At 40.3% G+C, this 21,552-nt stretch overlaps 1 protein-coding gene and 1 pseudogene across 8 annotated transcripts in view; one reads left to right on the top strand and one right to left on the bottom strand.

The window, feature by feature from the left end:
• The window catches only part of TFDP2 (transcription factor Dp-2), a 137,306-nt gene that overhangs the window by 94,707 nt on the left and 21,047 nt on the right, over nt 1-21,552 (top strand). For all 8 annotated transcript variants that reach the window (XM_047783750.1, XM_047783767.1, XM_047783739.1 and 5 more), the window contains one exon: nt 17,554-17,716. In XM_047783750.1, coding sequence (XP_047639706.1) covers nt 17,554-17,716 — 163 coding nt within the window. The remainder of the gene's footprint in view (nt 1-17,553; nt 17,717-21,552) is intronic.
• Nucleotides 2,890-3,608, bottom strand: LOC125137838 (60S ribosomal protein L21-like; annotated as a pseudogene).

Genomic DNA, 21,552 nt, shown 5'->3' with positions numbered 1-21,552 from the left:
AGTCAGGTTCGTTAACCACTGAGCCGCAAGGGGAACTCCATAATTTCTTATTTAAATGGAATACATTTATTACAACTTACACCTGGAGTATACTGTTAGACTCTAAAATTAGTTTTATATTACTTTTATAGATAAATACAAAATATTATGGGAAAATATAAAATGACAGTGGTTGTAGATTCTAGTTATGTCTCTGGAAAGATAAAATATGTTTTATTCCTAGGGAATTCTTCTTTAAGTACTTCAAATGAAATATGAATATGAAATTAAGAATACTTCAAATGAAATAAAACATAACATGCTTTTCAAACTAAATAGTTTCATTTTCTTAAATATTTAAAAAATTTTCAATTTGGTTTTATTTGGTAAAGAGTGTTTCCTACTGGTTCTTTTTTTTGATTTAGGGTCTAAGAGAGGTGATAGTGTTTATATCCTGTGGCCAGATTTTGGTGTTATTTGGGAAGAGGGTCATGGTGTTTCAGAGAGCTCAGGTTTTTAAAAAATGTGTAAATTCTACTTAGTTAAGATTTATATAGGAAGCTTCTAGTTTGAAATGATGGACTGAATGCCCATTTTTAATCCCCAACTGTAAGATCATATTGAAATTTTTGTGTAAAAAGTAATGAAAGGAGAGTTCCCGCTGTAGCACAACGGGGTAATAATCCAGCTTGTCTCTGTGTAGGCACCAGTTTGATCCCCAGCCTGGCACATTGGGTTAAGGATCTGGCATTGCTACAACTGTGGTGTAGGTCGAAGCTCCACTTCAGTTTTGATCCCTGGCCTGGGAACTTCCATATGCCCTGGGGGCTTCCAAAAAAAGAAAGAAGGAAATCTCTTGAGTTGACATAAAACGTGGTAGAGATTTAGATCTTTCCAAAGATTGGATGATGAAAGGTAGTGTGATTATAATTATATGTGAAAGTGCGGAAACCCACCTCCTAGCATATGCATGAAAGTCAGCATTGGAGATGGAAGCCCTTCTTGCCTACACTGTCTCTGAGAGACAGAGTTGAGAAATGAAAAAATTAAGAATGAATCGGTGGGGGAGTTCCCATCGTGGCGCAGTGGTTAGCGAATCCGACTAGGAACTATGAGATTGCGGATTCGATCCCTGCCCTTACTCAGTGGGTTAACGATCTGGCGTTGCTGTGAACTGTGGTGTAGGTTGCAGACGCGGCTTGGATCCCGTGTTGCTGTGGCTCTGGTGTAGGTCGGTGGCTACGGCTCCCATTCAACCCCTAGCCTGGGAACCTCCATATGCCGCAGGAGCGGCCCAAGAAATAGCAAAAAGACAAAAAAAAAAAAAAAGAATGAATCGGTGGGGGAAGTAATAAGGGTAATGAAATGAAGACTATCCAAGGAGCATCTGGGCCAGGGGATCTTTCTTAACCCTCTGGAGCCCTCCCCCCTCCCCCCGACATAGAACTTACTATGTTGTGGCATATATCAATCATTTCGTTCCTTTTTACTGCCCAGTAATATTCTGTTGTATGGATATACCACATTTTCTATTTTTTTTTTTTTTTATTATTAATGATGGACATTTGGGTTGTTTCTACTTGGGGCTATTTTTTTTTTTTTTCTTTTTTGACCACATGCATGCTTATGGAAGTTCCCAGGCCAGAGATTGAATCCAGCCTGCATCTATGACCTGTGCCACAGCTGCAGCAATGCTGGATTCTTAAGCCACTGTGCAAGGCTGGGTATTGAACTCACACCACCACAGAGACAATGGTGGGAACTCCTGCTTTGGGCTGTTATAAATGATGCTGCTGTGAAATTCGTGAACAAGTTTTTGTTTATTTTATTTATTTATTTATTTGCCTCTTCTAGAGCTGCACCTGCGGTATATGGAGGTTCCTAGGCTAGGGGTCTAATCAGAGCTGCAGATGCTGGCCTATGCCACAGCCACAGCAATGCCAGATCCAAGCCGTGTCTGTGACCTACACCACAGCTCCCAGCAACACTGAATCCTTAACCCACTGAGCAAGGCCAGGGATCGAACCTGTAACCTCATGGTTCCTAGTTGAATTTGTTAACCTCTGAGCCACGATGGGAACTCTGTGAAAGTTTTTAATATAGATGTAAGTTCTCATTTCTCTTGGATACATACACCTAGGAGTAGAATTGCTGGGTCATATGGTAATTCTTTAGCCTTTTGAGTAACTGACAGACTATTTTCCAGAGTGGCTGTTACCGTCCCCACCAGCAAAAGTTTCCAGTTTCTTCAAATTCTTGCCAGCACTTATTATCCACCTTTTTTTTTTTTTACATATAGATACATTCTGTTTCTCACATTATCCTCCATCATGTTCCATCACAAGTGACTAGTATAGTTCTGCCCTTTTTTATTATGGGCCATTCTTGTGGATATGAAATGGTGTCTTATTCTGTTTTTTTGTTTTTTTTTGCTTTTTAGGGCTGCATTCGAGGCATATGGAGGCTCCCAGGCTAGGGGTCAAATCGGAGCTACAGCTGCTGGCCTACACCACAGCCACAGCAACACAGGATCTATCCTCTGTCTGTGACCTACACCGCAGCTCATGGCCACGCCAGATCCTTAACCTACTGAGTGAGGCCAAGCTATCCAACCCTCAACCTCATGGTTCCTAGTTGGATTCGTTTCCGCTGTGCCATGTCGGGAACTCCTCATTCTGGTTTTGATTTGCTTTACTTTAATGGTTGATGATGTTGAGCATCTTTTCATGTGCTTACTGGCCATTTGTATATCTTCTTCTCTTCTTCTTCTTCTTTTTTTACTAGTACAAACATTCATAAGTAATTTTTGGCAGTTTCTAACCAATGGAGTGTATTGTACAGTAAACCACTGCACATCTTCCAGGAAGAAAAAACCACTAAAATTGAATGGCAATGACATTGCCCACTGAATTAGGACACTGTTAAAATATACTTTAAATATTCCTTTGCAAGAGGGGACAACACACTGCTACTCAAACAGTCCAGAGGTCCTTTATGATTTTTCTCACCTGTGATTTCACTGGGACTAGGTTCCACCAGCTCAGGCTCCTTGCCATTGATTCTCAAAACATGTGCGCATCTCTGGGTGGGGCAGGCTGGCACTTTAGTTGAACCCAACTACCTTTCTCTGGCTTTTTTTTCTTCTTGTGATCGTCTTCCTTCTCATGTTTCAAGAAGCTCTCTCAGCTCTTAGAGTGCTCGTTGTGCTCCATGTGGACATTAATTCTCTTGGCAGGAATCTTGCCCTTGTTTGTGTATAGCAATGCCACCAGCATGCTGGGTAACATTATAGACTCTTCCAGTTTGGCTGTAGTTGCATTTGTGGGGCATTCCTTTTGGAAAGTGCCCATTCCCTCAAAGTCTACAGTACGATCACTTTTCTTGTAGAAGCACATCTTTGTGGCCGAAGGAACAATTCCATGTTTTCTAAAAGGCCTAGAGAACATATAGCGGGGGCCTTTCCTCTTTCCTTTCGTGTTGGACATTTGGCGAATTACTGAAACATGGCCTTCTGGCTGAAAGGAACGCTAAATATCTCCCTTGAAGAACTCTATTCAGATCCTTTGGGTTGTTGTTTTGCTATTGAGTTATAAGGGTTCTTTATGGATTATAGATATAAGACCCTTACTGACATAGGAGTTGCAAGAAGTTCTATTCCGTGGATTGTTTTTGTTTTTACCTACTTGCACATAGAAATTTTAAATTTTGACTGTTTATCTGTTTATATTTTTCCCGTGTTACTTAAGTTTTTGGTATCATAGCTTATTTTTTTTCACTTGCCGATTCCAAGATCACAAAGACTTATGCCTATATTTTCTTCAAAGAGTTTTATGGGGTTTTTTTCTTACATTTAGATCTTCAAAGAGTTCCCATCATGGCGCAGCAGAAACGCATCCGACTAGGACCCACGAGGTTGTGGGTTTGATCTCTGGCCTTGCTCAGTGGGTTAAGGATCTGGCATTGCCGTGAGCTCTGGTGTAGGTTGCAGATGCAGCTCGGATCCTGCGTTGCTCTGGCTGTGGTGTAGGCCAGCGGCTACAGCTCCGATTAGATCCTTAGCCTGGGAACCTCCATATGCCATGAGTGCGGCCCTAAAAAGACAAAAGACAGAAGACAAAAGAAAAAAAACAACATAGGTATTCGATCCATTTTGAGTTTATTTTTGTAGCATGTAATATTTTAAGGTTAATTTGTCAAGTGTAACCCAAAGGCATATAGAAGATATGTGAAAATGTAGGCGTTTATTTTTTATTTTTATTTTTTGGCTGCCCCTTGGCATATGGAAATTCCTGGGCCAGGAATTGAATCCAAGCTGGAGCTGCAACCTACACCACACCTGTGGTGATGCTGGATCCTCAACCCACTGCACTAGGCTGGGAATCACACTTGTGTCCCTGCCACTGCAGAGACACTGTCAGTCCTGTTGCACCACAGTGGGAACCCCTAAGCATTTATTTTTGTAACATTTCTTCAGCCATTTAAATTTTTAAAAATTAGCCTGGTTTTAAGTTTATTATTTTAAATTATTAGCTAAATTTTGTGTTATTATTTTTTGGCCGTGCCTGCAGCATGCAGAAGTCCTGGGGCCAGGGGTCAAACCTGCACCACAGCAGCAACCCAAGCCACTGCAGTGACAATGCCAGATCCTTAACCTGTTGTCCCACAGGAGAACTCTTGTGTTATTTTGTTTTTAAACCCTCATTTTGTGAATGGGGAACAAGCATTTCTGAACTATTTTTGTCAAGAAACGGCACATCTGTTCTGAATGTGATGGCAGGAGTAGTGAGCTAAATGTGACAGTGGAAGTAGTTTAAAGAAGGAAGAACAAGAATGTTTGTATTTGTTTTGCCTTGTGTATTTGTATATTTGTATTTGTTCTCCCTTGTATATTGTGCTTGTTTTTTTTTTTTTTAAGAAATAATTAATGATGAAATACTGTGTAGAGATTTAATGGCTCATGAAGCCATCAACCCTTAGGCATAAAAGATAATGAAACATAAATTCCAAACCAAAGAACCACCAAGGAAGTAAACAATTATGCATCTATTACCACTCTCCAGAACTTTCTTAACCATCCCATATAGAAACTCCGTATCTATTAAGCAGTAACTACCCACTTTCTCTTCTTCCAGTCTCCTGTAACCATAGTTTTACTTTCTGTCTCTATAAATTTGACTCTCCTGGGTACCTCGTGTAAGAGGAATCGTGGTATTTGCCCTTTTATGTCTGACATAACTTCACTTACCACATCTTCTAGGTTCATTCATGTTGTAGCATTTTTCAGAATTTCAGTTTTTAAAAGCTGAATAATATTCTGTTATGTGCAGATAGCAGTCTGTTTATTCATTCATCTGTTGATGGATACTTGGGTTGTTTTCACCTTTTGGCTATTGTGAATTTTGCTGGTATGAATGTGGAATAAACAAATACCTATTTGAGTCCCTACTTTAAATTTCTTTGTGTTTATATTCCAAAGTGGGGTTGCTGGATCATGTGGTAATTTTATGCTCAATTTTTTTGTGAAACTCCCATAGTATTTTCTACAGTGGCTGCACCGTTTTACATTCCCACCAGCAATGCATAAGGGCTCCAGTTTTTCGCATCCTCCCAATACTTTTTTTCTAGTAATAGCCGTCTGAATGGGTGTGAGTGATATCTCATTGTGCTTTTGGTTTGCAATCTTCCTAATGATTAGTGAGGTTGAGCATCTTTTCATGTACTTATTGTCAGTTTGTATATCTTCTTGAAAGAAATGTCTAAATATTCAAGTCTTTTGTCCATTTTTGAATTGAATTAGTTGTTTTTTTGTTGTTGAGTTCCTTAATTTAGCCTTTGACCTTTTAATGTTCTTTAACTGGAGCCATTGTTCACTTAACTTTCAAAGAAGTGGTTTATAGAATTGGTTACTGGACTAAATCTCCTATTTGTGTACTGCAGGTATTGGCTGTTCTAACTGTTCTTGAACTTTAATGTAGACATTGATTGGGTTTTGGTATGATGTTCTGCCAACCTTCCAAAGGTCAAATGTAATTTCTTGATTCAGCCAATGTAATTACAACAAGACAGGTATTTGTATCTTAATTTTTTCATATCATGGAGAACTGTGGGTCAGTTAAATGAAGTAAACTGCTCACTATAGAGCTAATAAATATTTAGTTTTCTTCAAGTCTGTCAATTCACACATTGAACTAATCTTAAAAACTTAGTCTCTTTGTATTAAAGCATATGTTCATAAGCATTTAATAATTGTTAAAAGTTCAGTTGTTCTTATTTAATGACTGTGTTGAGTTTCTTCCTCTAAATGTTATTCATGTAAGAGTGTAGAGGACAAATTAGTCAAGTGATCACCCCAAAATTACTGTCTGATTATCTTATTACTTTTTACTTTTGAAAAAAGACCTAGATATGAGATGGAAACCCTGTGAAAATGGATTGTTAGGATCATTGTACAACTACAGATGTGATAAATTCATTTGAGCAATTAAAAAAAAATAAGGAGTTCCCGTCGTGGCACAGTGGTTAACGAATCTGACTAGGAACCATGAGGTTGTGGGTTCGGTCCCTGCCCTTGCTCAGTGGGTTAACGATCCGGCGTTGCCGTGAGCTGTGGTGTAGGTTGCAGACGTGGCTCAGATCCCACGTTACTGTGGCTCTGGCGTAGGCCACAGGGGCTATAGCTCCGATTAGACCCCTAGCCTGGGAACCTCCACATGCCACGGGAGCGGCCCAAAGAAATAGCAAAAAGACAAAAACAAACAAACAAACAAAAGGAAACCCCCTAGAATTACATGAAAAACAACCACCTTGCTTTGTCCCTGGCTTTTAGAAAGTATGTAAACACTGAGTTGAGAATTTTATTTATGTTAAGCTGTTGTCCAATTCTTAGCATAAATATAAAACCATATACACAACATATTTCTTTCAAAGTAACTCCTGGGCTCCTATTTTGAGCAATTCTTACTTACTTTTGACACCTAACTTGTACTAATTATATAAATTTATGTGTGACTAGCCATTTATATCTAAATACACTAAACTCTAAGGGTAAAGCAGCATAGAATGGGCTTTGTGAGGAAATGTATCTAGAAAATGGGAACTGACGGATTCAATAACTTAGTGCAGTGACCAGCACATAGTTGGATTCAGTAGGTGTATATTCTTTACCGCCGTCAACACTAGCTTATCAAGTTTATGTGGAAAGACCATCATGATGACCATATGGAAAAAGCCTTGGAACACCTCTAGGCAGCACAAAGGAGAACGGTTATACAGCTCTAGTTGTGTTTTTTTCCCTTCAAAATTTTTTTATTGAACTATAGTTGATATAATATTGTGTTAGTTTCAGGTGTACAGCAAAATAATTCTATTATATGTTTTATATATATGTATTTTTTCTAGATTCTTTTCCATTAGAGCTTTTTACAAGATATTGAATATAGTTCCCTGTGCTATAGAATAGGTCCTTGTTGGTTATCTGTTTTATTTTTTAATTAAAAAAAAATTTTTTTTTTTGTCTTTTTAGGGCCATGCCTATGGCACATGGAAGTTCCCAGGCGAGGGATCCACAATCAGAGCTGCAGCTGCCAGCCTACACCACAGCCACAGCAACACCAGATCAGAGCCACATGTGCAACCTACGCCTCAGCTTGTGGCAACGCTGGGCGAGGCCAGATATTGAACCCTCATCCTCATAAATACTAATCAGGTTCCTAACCTACTGAGCCACAACAGGAACTCCAGTTACCTATTTTATATATAGTAGTGTGTTTATGTTAATCCCATATTACTAGCTTATCCCTCTCCCACCTTTCCCCTTTGGCAACCATAAATTTGTTTTTTGTGTCCATAAATCTGTGACTGTTTTGTAAATAATTTATTTGTATCATTTTTTAGATTCTGCATATAAGTGATATGTGGTATTTGTCTTCATCTGACTTACTTCACTTAGTATGATAATCTCGAGGTCCATCCATGTTGTTGCAGATGGCGTTATTTCATTCTTTTTTATGTCTGGTTATATTCTGAGATAGATTATGAGGGCCTTAAATAGGGCAGTGGGAACAGACAGAAGAGGTTGCATTCAAGAGCTATTTATTTACTTATTTTTTGTTTGTTTGTCTTTTTGCCATTTCTTGGGCCGCTCCCGCGGCTCATGGAGGTTCCCAGAGGTCCAATTGGAGCTGTAGCCGCCAGCCTACACCATAGCCACAGCAACTCGGGATCCGAGCTGCGTCTGCGACCTACACCACAGCTCACGGCAACACCGTATCCTTAACCCACTGAGCAAGGCCAGGAATGGAACCCACAACCTCATGGTTCCTAGTCGGATTCGTTAACCACTGTGCCATGATGGGAACTCCTCAGGAGCTATTTAGGCAATAATTAGATTAGGTTAGATTTGATAAAATTAGATTGATTAGATAAAAAGCGAGATCAGGAGCATAGGATAAATCTCTTGTTTCTGGCTCGGGTGATTGGGTGGATGGTGCTGTCACTTATCTAGATGAGAACTGAGTAGGATCAGGAGGTTTGTATTGAACACGTTGAGTTCTCCTTTGTATTAATGTGGTATTGTTATGTATAAGGACTCCTTCCCGAGAAGGCTGGGCCGAGTGTGGGAAACTGAGCCTAAGTACTAAACCTATGTAAATAACCAGGGTATGCACAATCCATTCTTTCTCTCTCTCTGTCTCTCTCTTTTAATTCTCCATCTTAGAGAATTTAAAAAAAAATTTTTTTTGTCTCTTTAGGGCCGCACCCATGCCACGTGGATGTTCCCAGGCCAGGGGTGACCACAGCCATAGCAATGCTGGATCCCAGCAGTGTCTGTGACCTACACCACAGCTCACAGCAACCCCGGATCTTTGATCCACTGAGCAAGGCCAGGGACCAAACCCACATCCTCATTGATAGTAGTTGGCCTTGCCACTGCTGAACCAGGACAGGAACTCCTATCTTAAAGAATTTTAAATATAAAAGTAGATGATTCATATGATGAGCCTCCTATGTACCCATCTCTGAACTTCAGCAGTGATCAACTCATGATGTCTCTTGTTTTGTATATAGCCCTTCTGTATTATTTTACAGTGAATCCCAGGCTTCCTATCATCTTCATCAGAAGTATCTTGGAGTTACTTGGTGGCTCAGCAGGTTAAGGATCCGGCATTGTCACTGCTGTGATACTGGTTACAGCGGTGGCATGGGTTTGATCCCTGGCCTGGGAACTTATGCATGCCACAGACTCTGCCAGAATAAATTAATAAATAAATAAACAAATAAATATCTCAGTATTTATATCTAAAAACTCATTTTTAAACATATCTGCAATATTGTCATTATACCTAGGAAAATTTAACAGTAATTCCTTAATATTCCAACTATCTCGTAAGTATCCAAATTTCAGGTTGTTCCAAAGGTCATGTCTTATTTGTTTGCTCTTTTTAATTTTTAAATTTTACTTTATTTTGTTTTTCTTTTTTGCGGTTGTAGCGTATGCAAATTCCCAGACTAGGGGTCAAATCAGAGCTACAGCTGAGGCCTATGCTACAATCACAGCACAGATTCGAGTGGCATCTGTGACCTATGAACACATTGCTTAATGCTGGATCCTTAACCCACTGAGAGGCCAGGGATTGAACCCACATCCTCACAGACACTATTTTGGGTTCTTAACCTATAGAGCCACAACAGTGGGGTTTTCATAAAACTTTGCTTTTTAAATTTTATTTATTTATTTTATATAATGATTTTTTTTTCATTATAGCTGGTTTACAGTGTTCTGTCAGTTTTCTACTGTATAGCATGGTGACCCAGTTACACATACATGTACAGATTTATTTTTTCTCACATTATCATGCTCCATCATAAGTGACTAGATATAGTTCCCAGTGCTAACAGCAGGATCTCATTGCTTATCCATGCCAAAGGCAATAGTTTGCATCTATTAAACCCAAATTCCCAGTCCATCCCACTCCCTCCCCCTCCCCCTTGGCAACCACAAGTCTGTTCTCCAAGTCCATGAGTTTCTTTTCTGTAGAAAAGTTCATTTGTGCCCTATATTAGATTCCAGATATAAGTGATATCATGTGGTATTTGTCTTTCTCTTTCTGACTTACTTCACTTAGTATGAGAGTCTCTAGTTCCATCCATGTTGCTGCAAATGGCATTATTTTGTTCTTTTCTATGGCTGAGTAGTATTGCATTATACATATATACCACATCTTCCTAATCCAGTCATCCGTTGATGGACATTTAGGTTGTTTCCATGTCTTGGCTATTGTGAATAGTGCTGCAATGAACATGGGGGTGCATGTGTCTTTTTTCAAGGCAAGTTTTGTCTAGATATATGCCCAGAGTGAGATTGCTGGGTCATATGGTAGTTCTATGTATAGTTTTCTAAGTGGTTGTACCAACTTACATTCTCACCAACAGTTCAAGAGGGTTCCCTTTTCACACCCCCTCCAGCAGTTGTTATTTGTGGACTTATTAATGACAGCCATGCTGACTGGTGTGAGGTGGTATCTTGTGGTAGTTTTGATTTGCATTTCTCTAATAATCAGTGATGTTGAGCATTTTTTCATGTGCTTGTTTTAGCCATCAGTTTATCTTCTTTGGATAAATGTGTATTCAGGTCTTTTGCCCATTTTTCCATTGGTTTGTTGGCTTTTTTGCTGCTGAGTTGTATAAGTTGTTTGTATATTTTAGAGACTAAGCCCTTGTCAGTTGCATCATTTGAAACTATCATCTCCCATTCTATAGATTGTCTTTTTTTTTTTTTTTATGGTTTCCTTTGCTGTGCAAAAGCTTGTCAATTCGATTTGGTCCCATTGGTTTATTTTTGCTTTGGACGACTGATCTGAGAAAACATTTGTCAGGTTGATGTCAGAGAATGTTTTGCCTATGTTCTCTTCTAGGAGTTTGACAGTGTCTTGTCTTACATATAAGTCTTTAAGCCATTTTGAGTTTATTTTTGTGCATGGTGTGAGGGTGTGTTCTAGTTTCATTGATTTGCATGCAGCTGTCCAGGTTTCCCAGCAGTACTTGCTGAAGACTGTCTTTTTCCCAATTTATATTCTTGCCTCCGTTGTCATGTTTGCTTTAAAAAAAAAAAAAGACTACAGATCACAGAAAATCACCAAAATGTAAATGTGTAACTAATTAATTACTTTAAGGCAAACACTCTTGCAACCACCCCGGATGAAATAGAACCTGAGAAGCCCCTCCATCCATCCTGCCCCAGTCACCATCCCCCTCCCCTATAAATAACCATTATCCTGATTTTTACAGTTATCATTTCCTTGCGTATTAAATAGTTTTATCACTTAAATGTGCATTCTTTGGGACTACATTTTAGTCTTATTCATTAAAAACAATGGTTGGTGTGTCTTTCATATATAGAAATTTCTTCTGTCCCATTATTTTTTTATTCTTTAGTTGTTGAAGAAACTAGGCTCTTTAATCTGTGGAGTTTCCCAAGTCTAGATTTTGCTGGTCGCATAATACTCCAGTGCATCTCAATATATGCCTCTGTTCCTGGTATCTCCTGTAGTTTGATTGTGAGATTCAGAGACTTTATCAGATCAATCCTTTGGCAAGAGTATAGATAGTGGTGTGTTTTTCCATTTTAAAGTACATAAGGTTTGATTTTATCACTTTTTTATGATGTGAACACCACCGATACTTAATGCTTGTATCTATTAATTCATTGTGGGTTGCTATTAGTGTATTCTAACTCTGTTACTTAACAGTTCACTTACTACTGGCACTACTTTTATATGAAGACACTTTCCCTCTTCTACTAATTTGTTTATCTGGAGGGAAAGCAGAATAAAGCTTAATCCCTTCCCTTTACTGACCAGTTTTTAAGATGATGAGTTTGTTTGTGTCTTCTTCCAAAGGTGAATAAATCTTCCTTTTAAAAAATATCATTGTAGGAGTTCCCGTCATGGCTCAGTGGTTAACAAACCCAACTAGAATCCATGAGGACACAGGTTCGATCCTTGGCCTTGCTCAGTATATTAAGGATCCGGCATTGCCATGAAGCTGTGGTGTACATTGTAAATGTGGCTTGTATCCCGAGTTGCTGTGGCTCTGGTGTAGGCTGGCAGCTATAGTTCCAATTCGACCCCTAGCCTGGGAACCCGCATATGCCCCAGGTGCGGCCCTAAGAAAAAAAAAAAAGACGAATAAAATAAAAATATCATTATAAACTCTGAATTTAAACATACCTCATGGGGTTCATATATTACAATTGTTATTGAAACTTAAATTTTCCCTTCTTCAGATTGTGGGCGCCTCTTCTAGTTGACTCTTAAGTCCTTTTGATATGGCCCTAGTTGTCTTTGATAGCTTCTTTGTTATCTGGTATGACAAGGTGTTCCAAGTTCATCTTGTCCACTTCCTACCCTGTACGTAGAATCAGCCATTTCTCTAAGAAGCCCTGATTTCCTTTAGAGTGAATTATATGTCAAGCTTAGTGGCTAGGGATGCTCACTGCTACTAGGTTGGTCATGTCTTCTAGTCCCTTTTTTTTTCTTTATAGGGCTGCACCTTTGTCATATGGAAGTTACTGGGCTAGGGTCTAGTCAGAGCTGCAGCTACTGGCCTACACAACAGTTCACAGCAACACTGGTTCCAAGCTGCATGTGACCTACGCCACAGCTTGTGGCAGTGCTGGATCCTTAACCCACTGATGAGGCCAGGGAGCCAGCCCACATCCTCATGGATACTAACTAGTCAGGTTCTTAACCCTCTGAGCCACAATGGAAACTGTGTGTTATAGTCCTTTTAAATGGAAGAGCTAAGATAACACACACAGACAGAGATACAGTACTTCATGAATTCATATTCATACTTTCAATTCCAGTCTTTTTCAGCCTCCTCTCCATTACATCCTAATCCTCTTTCTCTACCCTAAGAATCTTAATTTTTAAGAACATTGGAAATGAAAGGGATAATGAAATTAGTGTACTGGTAATTGTTCATTGATTGACTTTATCCACATTACGTGCTCAGTAGTTCCAAATAATAATACTAATGTAACCATTATTATTGTGAGTATTGAAAACATTAAAAAATGTTGCATGTGCTCTCTTCATTCTCTCACCATTTTTTTTTTCTTTTTTTTAGTGCTGTACCCACAGTATATGGAAGTTCCCAGGCTAAGGGTCAAAACAGAGCCGAAGCTGCTGTCCTACGCCACAGCTCACAGCAACACCAACCAGATCCTTAACCCACTGAGTGGGGCCAGGGTTTGAACCTGAAACATCATGGATACTAGTTGGGTTTGTTACCACTGAGTCACAACGGGAACTTCATATTTTTTCCCTCCCCATTTTTCAGATAGTCATACATAATAGTCCCACAGTGTTGGTGCATATACCTCTTTATGTAGTGTGTTCTTGGCCTCTTAGCTCTCATTTAGTCTGACATCTACAGGGAACTACATTAAATACTTACCAGGCCTTTACGTCAGCGTCTCTCCAGTCATTTTGATTGTCTTGGTCAGTTTTGCTGGATACAAAAATCTTTGGCTCATACTTTCTTTCACTTTCTTAAATATATTAACTTTCTTCTATTATAACACCTTGCTATTGAAAAATCTGTTGCGCTTTTTGTCTAGATGCCTAAAGAAATCTTTTTCTTTGAAATTCAATGATTTTACTAGAATGGTTTGGTACTAGGTTGATAGTCCCTTTATTTATTCTATTTCATGAATATTTTCTTGACTTACACATTTAGTATTTATTCTGTTCCTTTACCTTGATTTTCTTCTGCGATACTCTTATTGTCTGTATGTTCTTTGCCTGCCTCCAGCATTTTTCATTGTCTCTTCAATTTCAATTGTGGGTGTCACATGGACTAGATTATTGCAACCTTTTCAGTCTTTATTGTAGCCTCTTGCACTCAGCTGCTATTGAAGAGGGCAGAACTGCTTCTCATATCAATGGCTGCTCTCAAATTGGCCTGTTGTGTTTTCTACTAAATTCTGGTTGGCTATTTTGGACATAGCCTGTTCTAAGTTCCATTAAATGCAGCCCCATTGAGTATTTCTTTTTCTGCCCCTGCAGACACTAATATAGAAGCCTTTTGGCTATTGGTGATTTGTATTCTGGGGTTGTCAAAGATACCTTGTGATCTGGTTTTGTTGTAGAGGCTAAGGGGTTTAAGGTTTTGCTATCTAGTTGCTCCATCTTTTTTTATGGGAGGCTGTAGAAAGTTTGAGACCTGTGCTGCTGTTGCTGTCTTCCCAGACTCCACCATAACAGGAGAGAGAGAGAGAGAGAGAGAGAGAGAGAGAGAGTGTGTGTGTGTGTGTGTGTGTGTATACCATAATTTAAATAAATCGGTAAGTCTCTTTTTTGGCTGTACCCACAGCCCATGGAAGTTCCTGGGCCAGGGATCGAACCGCACCTCCACAGCGACCCCAGCCCCTGTGTTGGATTCTTCACCCACTGTATCATGGAGGGAACTCCAGTAAAGCTGTTATCTTGAAAAAGGAAGTTAGAATCGAAAAGGAAGAGGGTTTCCTAATCCTCTGAGACTTGTAGGAAGGAGGTTGGCGTGAGTATACATGCTGATTAGGTTGTAAGTGACTCTCCCACTAGCTGTAGACTTTATACTCAACTATCTATTGAATATAACCCTTTAGATATTCTGTAGGCCTGTCAAACTCAACATCATTGCTGCCCAATAGAATGTAATACAAGCCACAGGTAAGTTTTAATTTCCTGGCAGCCAATTTAAAAAGTAAGTTGAAACATGTGAAACTGACTTGTACATCTTTAATATATCTAAAATAATATATCTCAACATTTAATATAAAAGTCATACATGAGCTGTTTTACATTCATTTCTCATGTAGGTCCTTGAAATTCAGTGTGTGTTTCTCACAGCACATCTAAATTCAGACTTGCCACTTTTCAGGTGCTCAGTAGTCACATGTGGGTTTTGCCTAGAGTATTGAACAGTGCAAATGAGAAGGTTTAAAATGGCATTTGTGATTTTGTTCCTTCTCCTTGATCCCAGTAAATGACCCCTTCCTTTATGGGTCATTGTCCTATTTCTCTCTTCCTAACCATCCATGTTAATTAATCACTTAGTTCTGCTGATTCTTATCTTAACATTTTGCAGATCCATTGCTTTTTGTCCAGTTCTACCAATTGCCCCTCTTCCGGGACTCAGCATTTCTTGCCTGGACTAATACAGTAGCGTCTCTTGACAGGTCTTCCTGTTTCTGCTTTTGTCCTACATAAATTACTTTGCAGCCAGAATCTCTGCCTCACTGCAAATTTCCCTCCCTCACTAATACCACTTAGTAGTATCTCATTATTTCAGTAGTAGTCTGTGACCACAGTGATGCGATTGGGGTGGGGAATAGATGTCTGTCCTTATTCTTTTAAAAAGTACACTTAGCATCTGTATCTTAGTGGATATAACATAGTAGAACATGTAAAAATTTATAAATGAATATAATGGTATTGATGGAATGTGATAAAGTCTAGGTTCCTTTGCATAGCAAAATCCCCATTTCCCTTTTCCCTCCAGCCTCTGGCAAGCACTGTTCTAATCTCTGCTTCTGTGAGTGTGACTGTTTCAGATACCTCATATAAGTGGAATCATGCAGTGTTTGTCCCTCTGTGACTGGCGTATTTCACTTAGCATAATGCCCTCCAAGGTTCAGCCATGTCATATATGGCAGGATTTCCTTTTTTTTTTTTAAGGCTGAATCATGTTCTATTGTGTGTATATACTACATTTTTTTTATCCATTCATCCACCTATGGACATTTGGGTTTTCATGTCTTGGCTATTGTAAATAAAGCCAAAATGAACATGGGAAAGCAGATATCTCTGTAAGAACCTGATTTCAATTCTTTTGGATATATATACCCAGAAGTGGGATTGCTGGATTATATGGTGGTAACTTTTTTTTGGTCTTCTTAGGGGTGTACCTGTAGCATAAGGAAGTCCCCAGGGTTGAATCAGAGCTGTAGCTGCCAGCCTACACCACAGCCACAGCAACGCCAGATGCGAGCTGCATCTGTGACCTACAGATACCACTCATGGCAATGCTGGATCCTTAACCCACTGAGCGAGGCCAGGGATCAAACCTGTGTCATCATGAATACTACTTGGGTTCATAACCCACTGAGCCACAAGGGGAACTCCTGGAAGTTACATTTTTAATTTTTTCAGGAACCTCCGTACTTTTTTCCATAGTAGTTGAACCATTTTATATTCCCGCCAACAGTGCACAAGGGTTTCTAATTCCCCTTTATCCTCACTAACACTTACCTTTTTTTAAGAGTAGTCATCTGAACAGGTGTGAAATAATATGTCATTGTGGTTTTGGAGAAATGTCTCTTTATGTCCTTTGCCTGTTTTTGTTTTTGTTTGTTTGTTTTAGAGCTGCATCTGCGGCATATGGAAGTTCCCAGGCTAGGGGTCTGATTGGAGCTGCAGCTGCCAGCCTCCGCCACAGCCATAGCAACATGGATCTGAGCTGCATCTGCAACCACAGCCTGCAGCAGTGCCAGATCTTTAACCCACTGAGTGAGGCTGGGGATCAAACCCACATCCTCGTGGATATTAGTCGGGTTCTTAACCTGCTGGCCACAAAGGGAATTCCCCTTTGCCTCTTTTTAATTGGGTTATTTGTTTTGCTTTTGAGTTGTAGGAGTTTCTTAGATATTCTAGATATTAACCACTAATCATTAAAGGTTTACAAACATGTTCTCCCATTTGATAGATTACCTTTTCAGTGTATTGATTGTTTGCACTTATTTTTACTCTAGCAAGTCTTCCTCCTCTAGGTTAGACTAGATATTCCTCTTTCCAATTCCCATAGAACAGTGTGAATAACTCTGAGTTGGCACTTATTTTATTATATTGGAGTTATCTTCCATTCTATGTCTGTTTGCCTCTCTTCCATCCACAAGACTCATTGAGGGAAAGGATTTTGCCTCAATTATGTTTTTTATACTGCCAGTCCCTAGGACACTTCTTGGCATATCATTGGTACTCAGGTAGTAGTGGAACTAAACTGAATCCCTGAAATTTTAATGATTAAGTCATTTATCAAAGTTTAGGCCTAGCCGTTAACCAGACTTCAGATAATTGAAGACGTTTATCCATTATTAATATCAATGACCTCTGAAAACTGGAACTGAGAATAATGGTACTTTTAATTTTAGGTTTAAAAAAACCATGTAGCATACATAGAGTACAAAAAGATACGTATTGAGAATATAAACTCTGAAAGGGCGAAGGTTTTGTCTCTTGTTTTCATGGATCGTTTCCCAGTGTGTAGAACAATGCCTGGCTCATACTAGTAAGTAGCTGGTCAATAAATATTTGTGAAATGAATGAGTAATGAATATAGAAAAGCACTTTAGCTTCATATTTTATTAAGCTTTTAAGGCAAAAATTAAGTTTAAAACATTTCCTTATCTCTCTTTCAATGTAGAATTTACCACTTGGGACAAAAAATCAAATGCCTGTCTTCTCACATTATTTTATGTGAAGGAAGCCTTTAATAAGTATAATGGAGTATAATTTCTTTTCTCTCTTTTAGCAAACGAAGCAAAAAAGGAGATAAAAATGGAAAAGGCTTGAGACATTTTTCGATGAAAGTGTGTGAGAAAGTTCAGCGGAAAGGTACCACATCATATAATGAAGTAGCCGATGAGCTGGTGTCCGAGTTCACCAATTCAAATAACCATCTGGCAGCTGATTCGGTAGGTAGATCATGCACTTGGCATTGACTGAGTGATGCAGCAGTGTACCTCTCTGAGTTGTCTATGTCAATTGGAGGACTCCAACAAGCTAGGAAATCCCTACCTCCTCTTTTACTTGAGGGTTTCATATTGTCTGTTGGAGAATTTTGTTTTGACTTTTTTATTTTAGAAAGGCTTCTTTTACTACGTATTTAAACATAAAGATGGACAAGTATTTTTAAAATATTATTTTGGGAGTTTCTTAAGGAACATACTATTTTTGTTTTGTTTTGTTTTGTTTTAGGGTGGCATATGGAGGTTCTTAGGCTAGGGGTCGAATCAGAGCTGTAGCCGACAGCCTACACCACAGCCCCAGCAATGTGGGATCCGAGCCATGTCTGCGACCTGTACTGCAGCTCACTGCAACGCTGGATCCTGGACCCACTGAGCAAGGCTAGGGATGGAACTTGTGTCCTCATGGATGCTAGTCAGATTCATTTCCACTGAGCCATTATGGGAACTCTGAACATATGGTTTTTATTATACTTTCTATATTTGAATGACTTCAGATTCATTTCTGAGTCTTTGAGTGTTTCTTCCATGTCTAAATCAATAGAACCATTTTTATCTTGGAATTCCTGCCGTGGTGTAGTGGGTTAAGAATCTGACTGCAGCAGTTGAGGTTGTTTGGCAGGTTACTGCAGAGGTGCAGGTTCGATCCCTGGCCTGGTAAGTAGGTTAAAGGATCCAGCGTTGGTGCAGCTGTAGTGTAGGTCATAGCTAAGGCTTGGATTCAGTCCCTGGCCCAGGAACTTCCATATGCCATGGGTGTGTCCATTAAAAGTTTTTTTATCTTATTTCTAATTGAAAAAATACTACATGAACTTGTTTATAAAAATTGAGTTGTGGAGTTCCCGTCGTGGCGCAGTGGTTAACGAATCCGACTAGGAACCATGAGGTTGCGGGTTCGGTCCCTGCCCTTGCTCAGTGGGTTAACGATCCGGCGTTGCCGTGAGCTGTGGTGTAGGTTGCAGATGCGGCTCGGATCCCGCGTTGCTGTGGCTCTGGCGTAGGCGGGTGGCTACAGCTCCGATTCAACCCCTAGCCTGGGAACCTCCATATGCCGCGGGAGCGGCCCAAGAAATAGCAACAACAACAACAACAACAACAACAAAAGACAAAAGACAAAAAAAAAAATTGAGTTGTACCAAAGCATGTATAATAAAAAAAACTCTCTTCTACCTCTTTCAAAGGCACTGTTTACTATTGCCAGATTCCTGAGTATTCTTTATGTATATGAACATTGTAAATCAACTATACTCTAATAAAAAATAAATAAATAAGCACATAAACAACCAAGAAAAAAAAGAAATAGATGTTGAGTTTCATCAAATTCTGGATAATTTCCCGAAAATTTAGGATTTATACGGTGGTATTCATGAATGGGAGTGGTGGAGTCTTTTTGCTTTTGTTTTTACCATTTTGCAATTTTAATAACATTTAAAATTTTTTTTTGGCTGCACCGGTAACATGTGGAAGTTCCCTGGCCAGGGATTGAACCTGAGGCACACTGGTGACAAGGCCGAATCCTTAGCCATAGGCCACCAGGGAACTCTAGCAGTTTTTTTCCTTTGTTCTGCATGCAGTTCATATATGACAGTCCCAAATCCAGAACTTGGTTTTTCTCTTCTAACTTGGATATTCTTTCAGTGTCTGTGTCAACACAGCATTTCTCCCAATAGCATATGCAGTTTGATCCTCATCAAAGTGGGTACACATAGGCCCTCAAAGTTCCAGGCTCTTCAGCATCAGAACCTGGGTCCTCCCTTTTGACTGTACCCATGTTGGTCTCTGCTGGGGCTCTGCCACCTTGATGCCATCACCCCTGAGGTATCCTTCAGCCAGGAATGTCAAACATGTCACGTGCCAACTCTGAATAAGTATAAGGCTACTTGGATCCTAGGGTTAAGGGTAAGGAGGCAGACTCTGTCTGGTTCCATTACAGAGAATGCTGTGCCCGATTAGCAATGTCTGCCAAGGCAACACTCACTAGACCTCTTTGGAATGGGGATATTGGGAGAAGAGGCTTCATGCTGGCTGCAGGTTCAGAAAGGGACAAGACCTGCTTTTCATCCTTGCCTTGGTTGGTTGTTCTGTTTCGAAGGTGTGTTGTCTCTCTGGTGGCTGGGGAGGCAGGCTAAAGGCTACCAAGTTTCAGATGGCTCCTCCAGGACTCGGATGGAAGTGCATAAACCCCAAGCTAGAGGGATCTTGAGAGGGCAACCCATCAGAGTCTACACACCTCAGGCCACCCTAGCACTTGCTGCCTATCCTCTGGAGTCAGCTTCATCCAGGCAAAGCCAGATGACCGCTGTCGGAAGAGTTAGATGCAACTCGGGGGGTGGGGGTGGGGGGGACACTTTTCCATGGCACTTACAGAAATAACCTTAAGCTCTGATAAACTTTCAGAAATTCCCAGTCCAAACTAAAATGGTTTATGTCCTGTGTACTACTGAGAAATCAAGATAGAGTAAAAGGACAGTCTTGAATCATGTTCCAGAATGAGGGCACACTGCCTTGAAAAGCAGCGTCTCAGCAGAAGACACAAGGTTGTGTGTAAAAAAATGTTTTTAGAAAATAGCAAAGGTGGAGTTCCCGTCATGGCTCAGTGGTTAACGAATCCGACTAAGAACCATGAGGTTGCAGGTTCGAACCCTGGCCGTGCTCCGTGGGTTAAGGATCTGGCGTTGCCGAGAGCTGTGGTGTAGGTTGCAGACACGGCTCGGATCCCGAGTTACTGTGGCTCTGGCGTAGGCTGGCGGCTACAGCTCCAATTCGGCCCCTAGCCTGGGAACCTCCGTATGCTGGGGGAGCAGCCCTAGAAAAGGCCAAAAAAAAAGGAAAATAGCAAAGGCACCAAACATAACTCCAACTTCTCTTTCTGCTTCCCCTCCATGTCCCCGGCAGGGAGGCGGCTCTGCGGAGCTGACCCCGGACATGTCCTAGTGCTTGTGAGTGTGTGCAGGTGTCTGCTGAGCCCTCTGCTCTCTGCCCGTGGGTTTGGGATGCTTTCTTCAGGAGACTCTCTATTTATCGCTTCTCCTTCATCTCCCTGAAGGCCACCTGGGCCAGGGTCCCTTTCCCGGCCACACTGCCTCTCCCCCTTGTTCTTTATGCTCGTTCCCATTGCCTTGTCCTTGTCCTTTTTCTTCTGCTTCATCATGCCAAGCTCCGCAAAGCCTTTCAGCTTGAAGGGCCCCTTCTGGACCTGCTCACAGCCCTCCATGGCACCCGTCTGCCATTCAGTATCATCTTTGCAATTTTTATTAGTAGTATTATGCTAATAACATAACCTGTTATTTTGTAAAATGAATTTAGAGGCCTTCTTTTTCTCTCTCTTTACTCCATCATAGATTTAATGGTATTGGATATCCAGTTCTGGTCTCTGAAATTTTATAACAATCACCTGAGTTCCCATCTAGGCCTGGTGATTTGGTGAGGGGTAAAGCTTAGATAGCTTTCTCCATTTCTTCTTTGGTAATTAGTCTGTTCACAGTTTCTTTTTTTCTTTTTATGGCCATACCCTCGGCATACGGAGGTTCCCAGGCTAGGGGTTGAATCAGAGCTGCAGGTACCGGCCTACACCACAGCCACAGCAATGCAGAATCCAAGCCCACATTTGTAGCCTACCTGCAACTCATAGCAGTGCCTAATCCTTAACCCACTTAGTGAGGCCGGGGATGGAACCCACAACCTCATGGTTACTAGTTGTGTTCATTAACCACTGAGCCATGATGGGAGCTCTTATTCACTACCTTGTTGTTTTTTCTGATAATTTGGAAGTTTTGTAGTCTATA

The sequence above is a fragment of the Phacochoerus africanus genome, chromosome 1, assembly GCF_016906955.1.
Source record: "Phacochoerus africanus isolate WHEZ1 chromosome 1, ROS_Pafr_v1, whole genome shotgun sequence".
Taxonomy (NCBI): Eukaryota; Metazoa; Chordata; class Mammalia; order Artiodactyla; family Suidae; genus Phacochoerus; species Phacochoerus africanus.
Note: the sequence above shows the minus strand (reverse complement) of the source record. Positions and strands in the feature narration are given on the sequence as shown.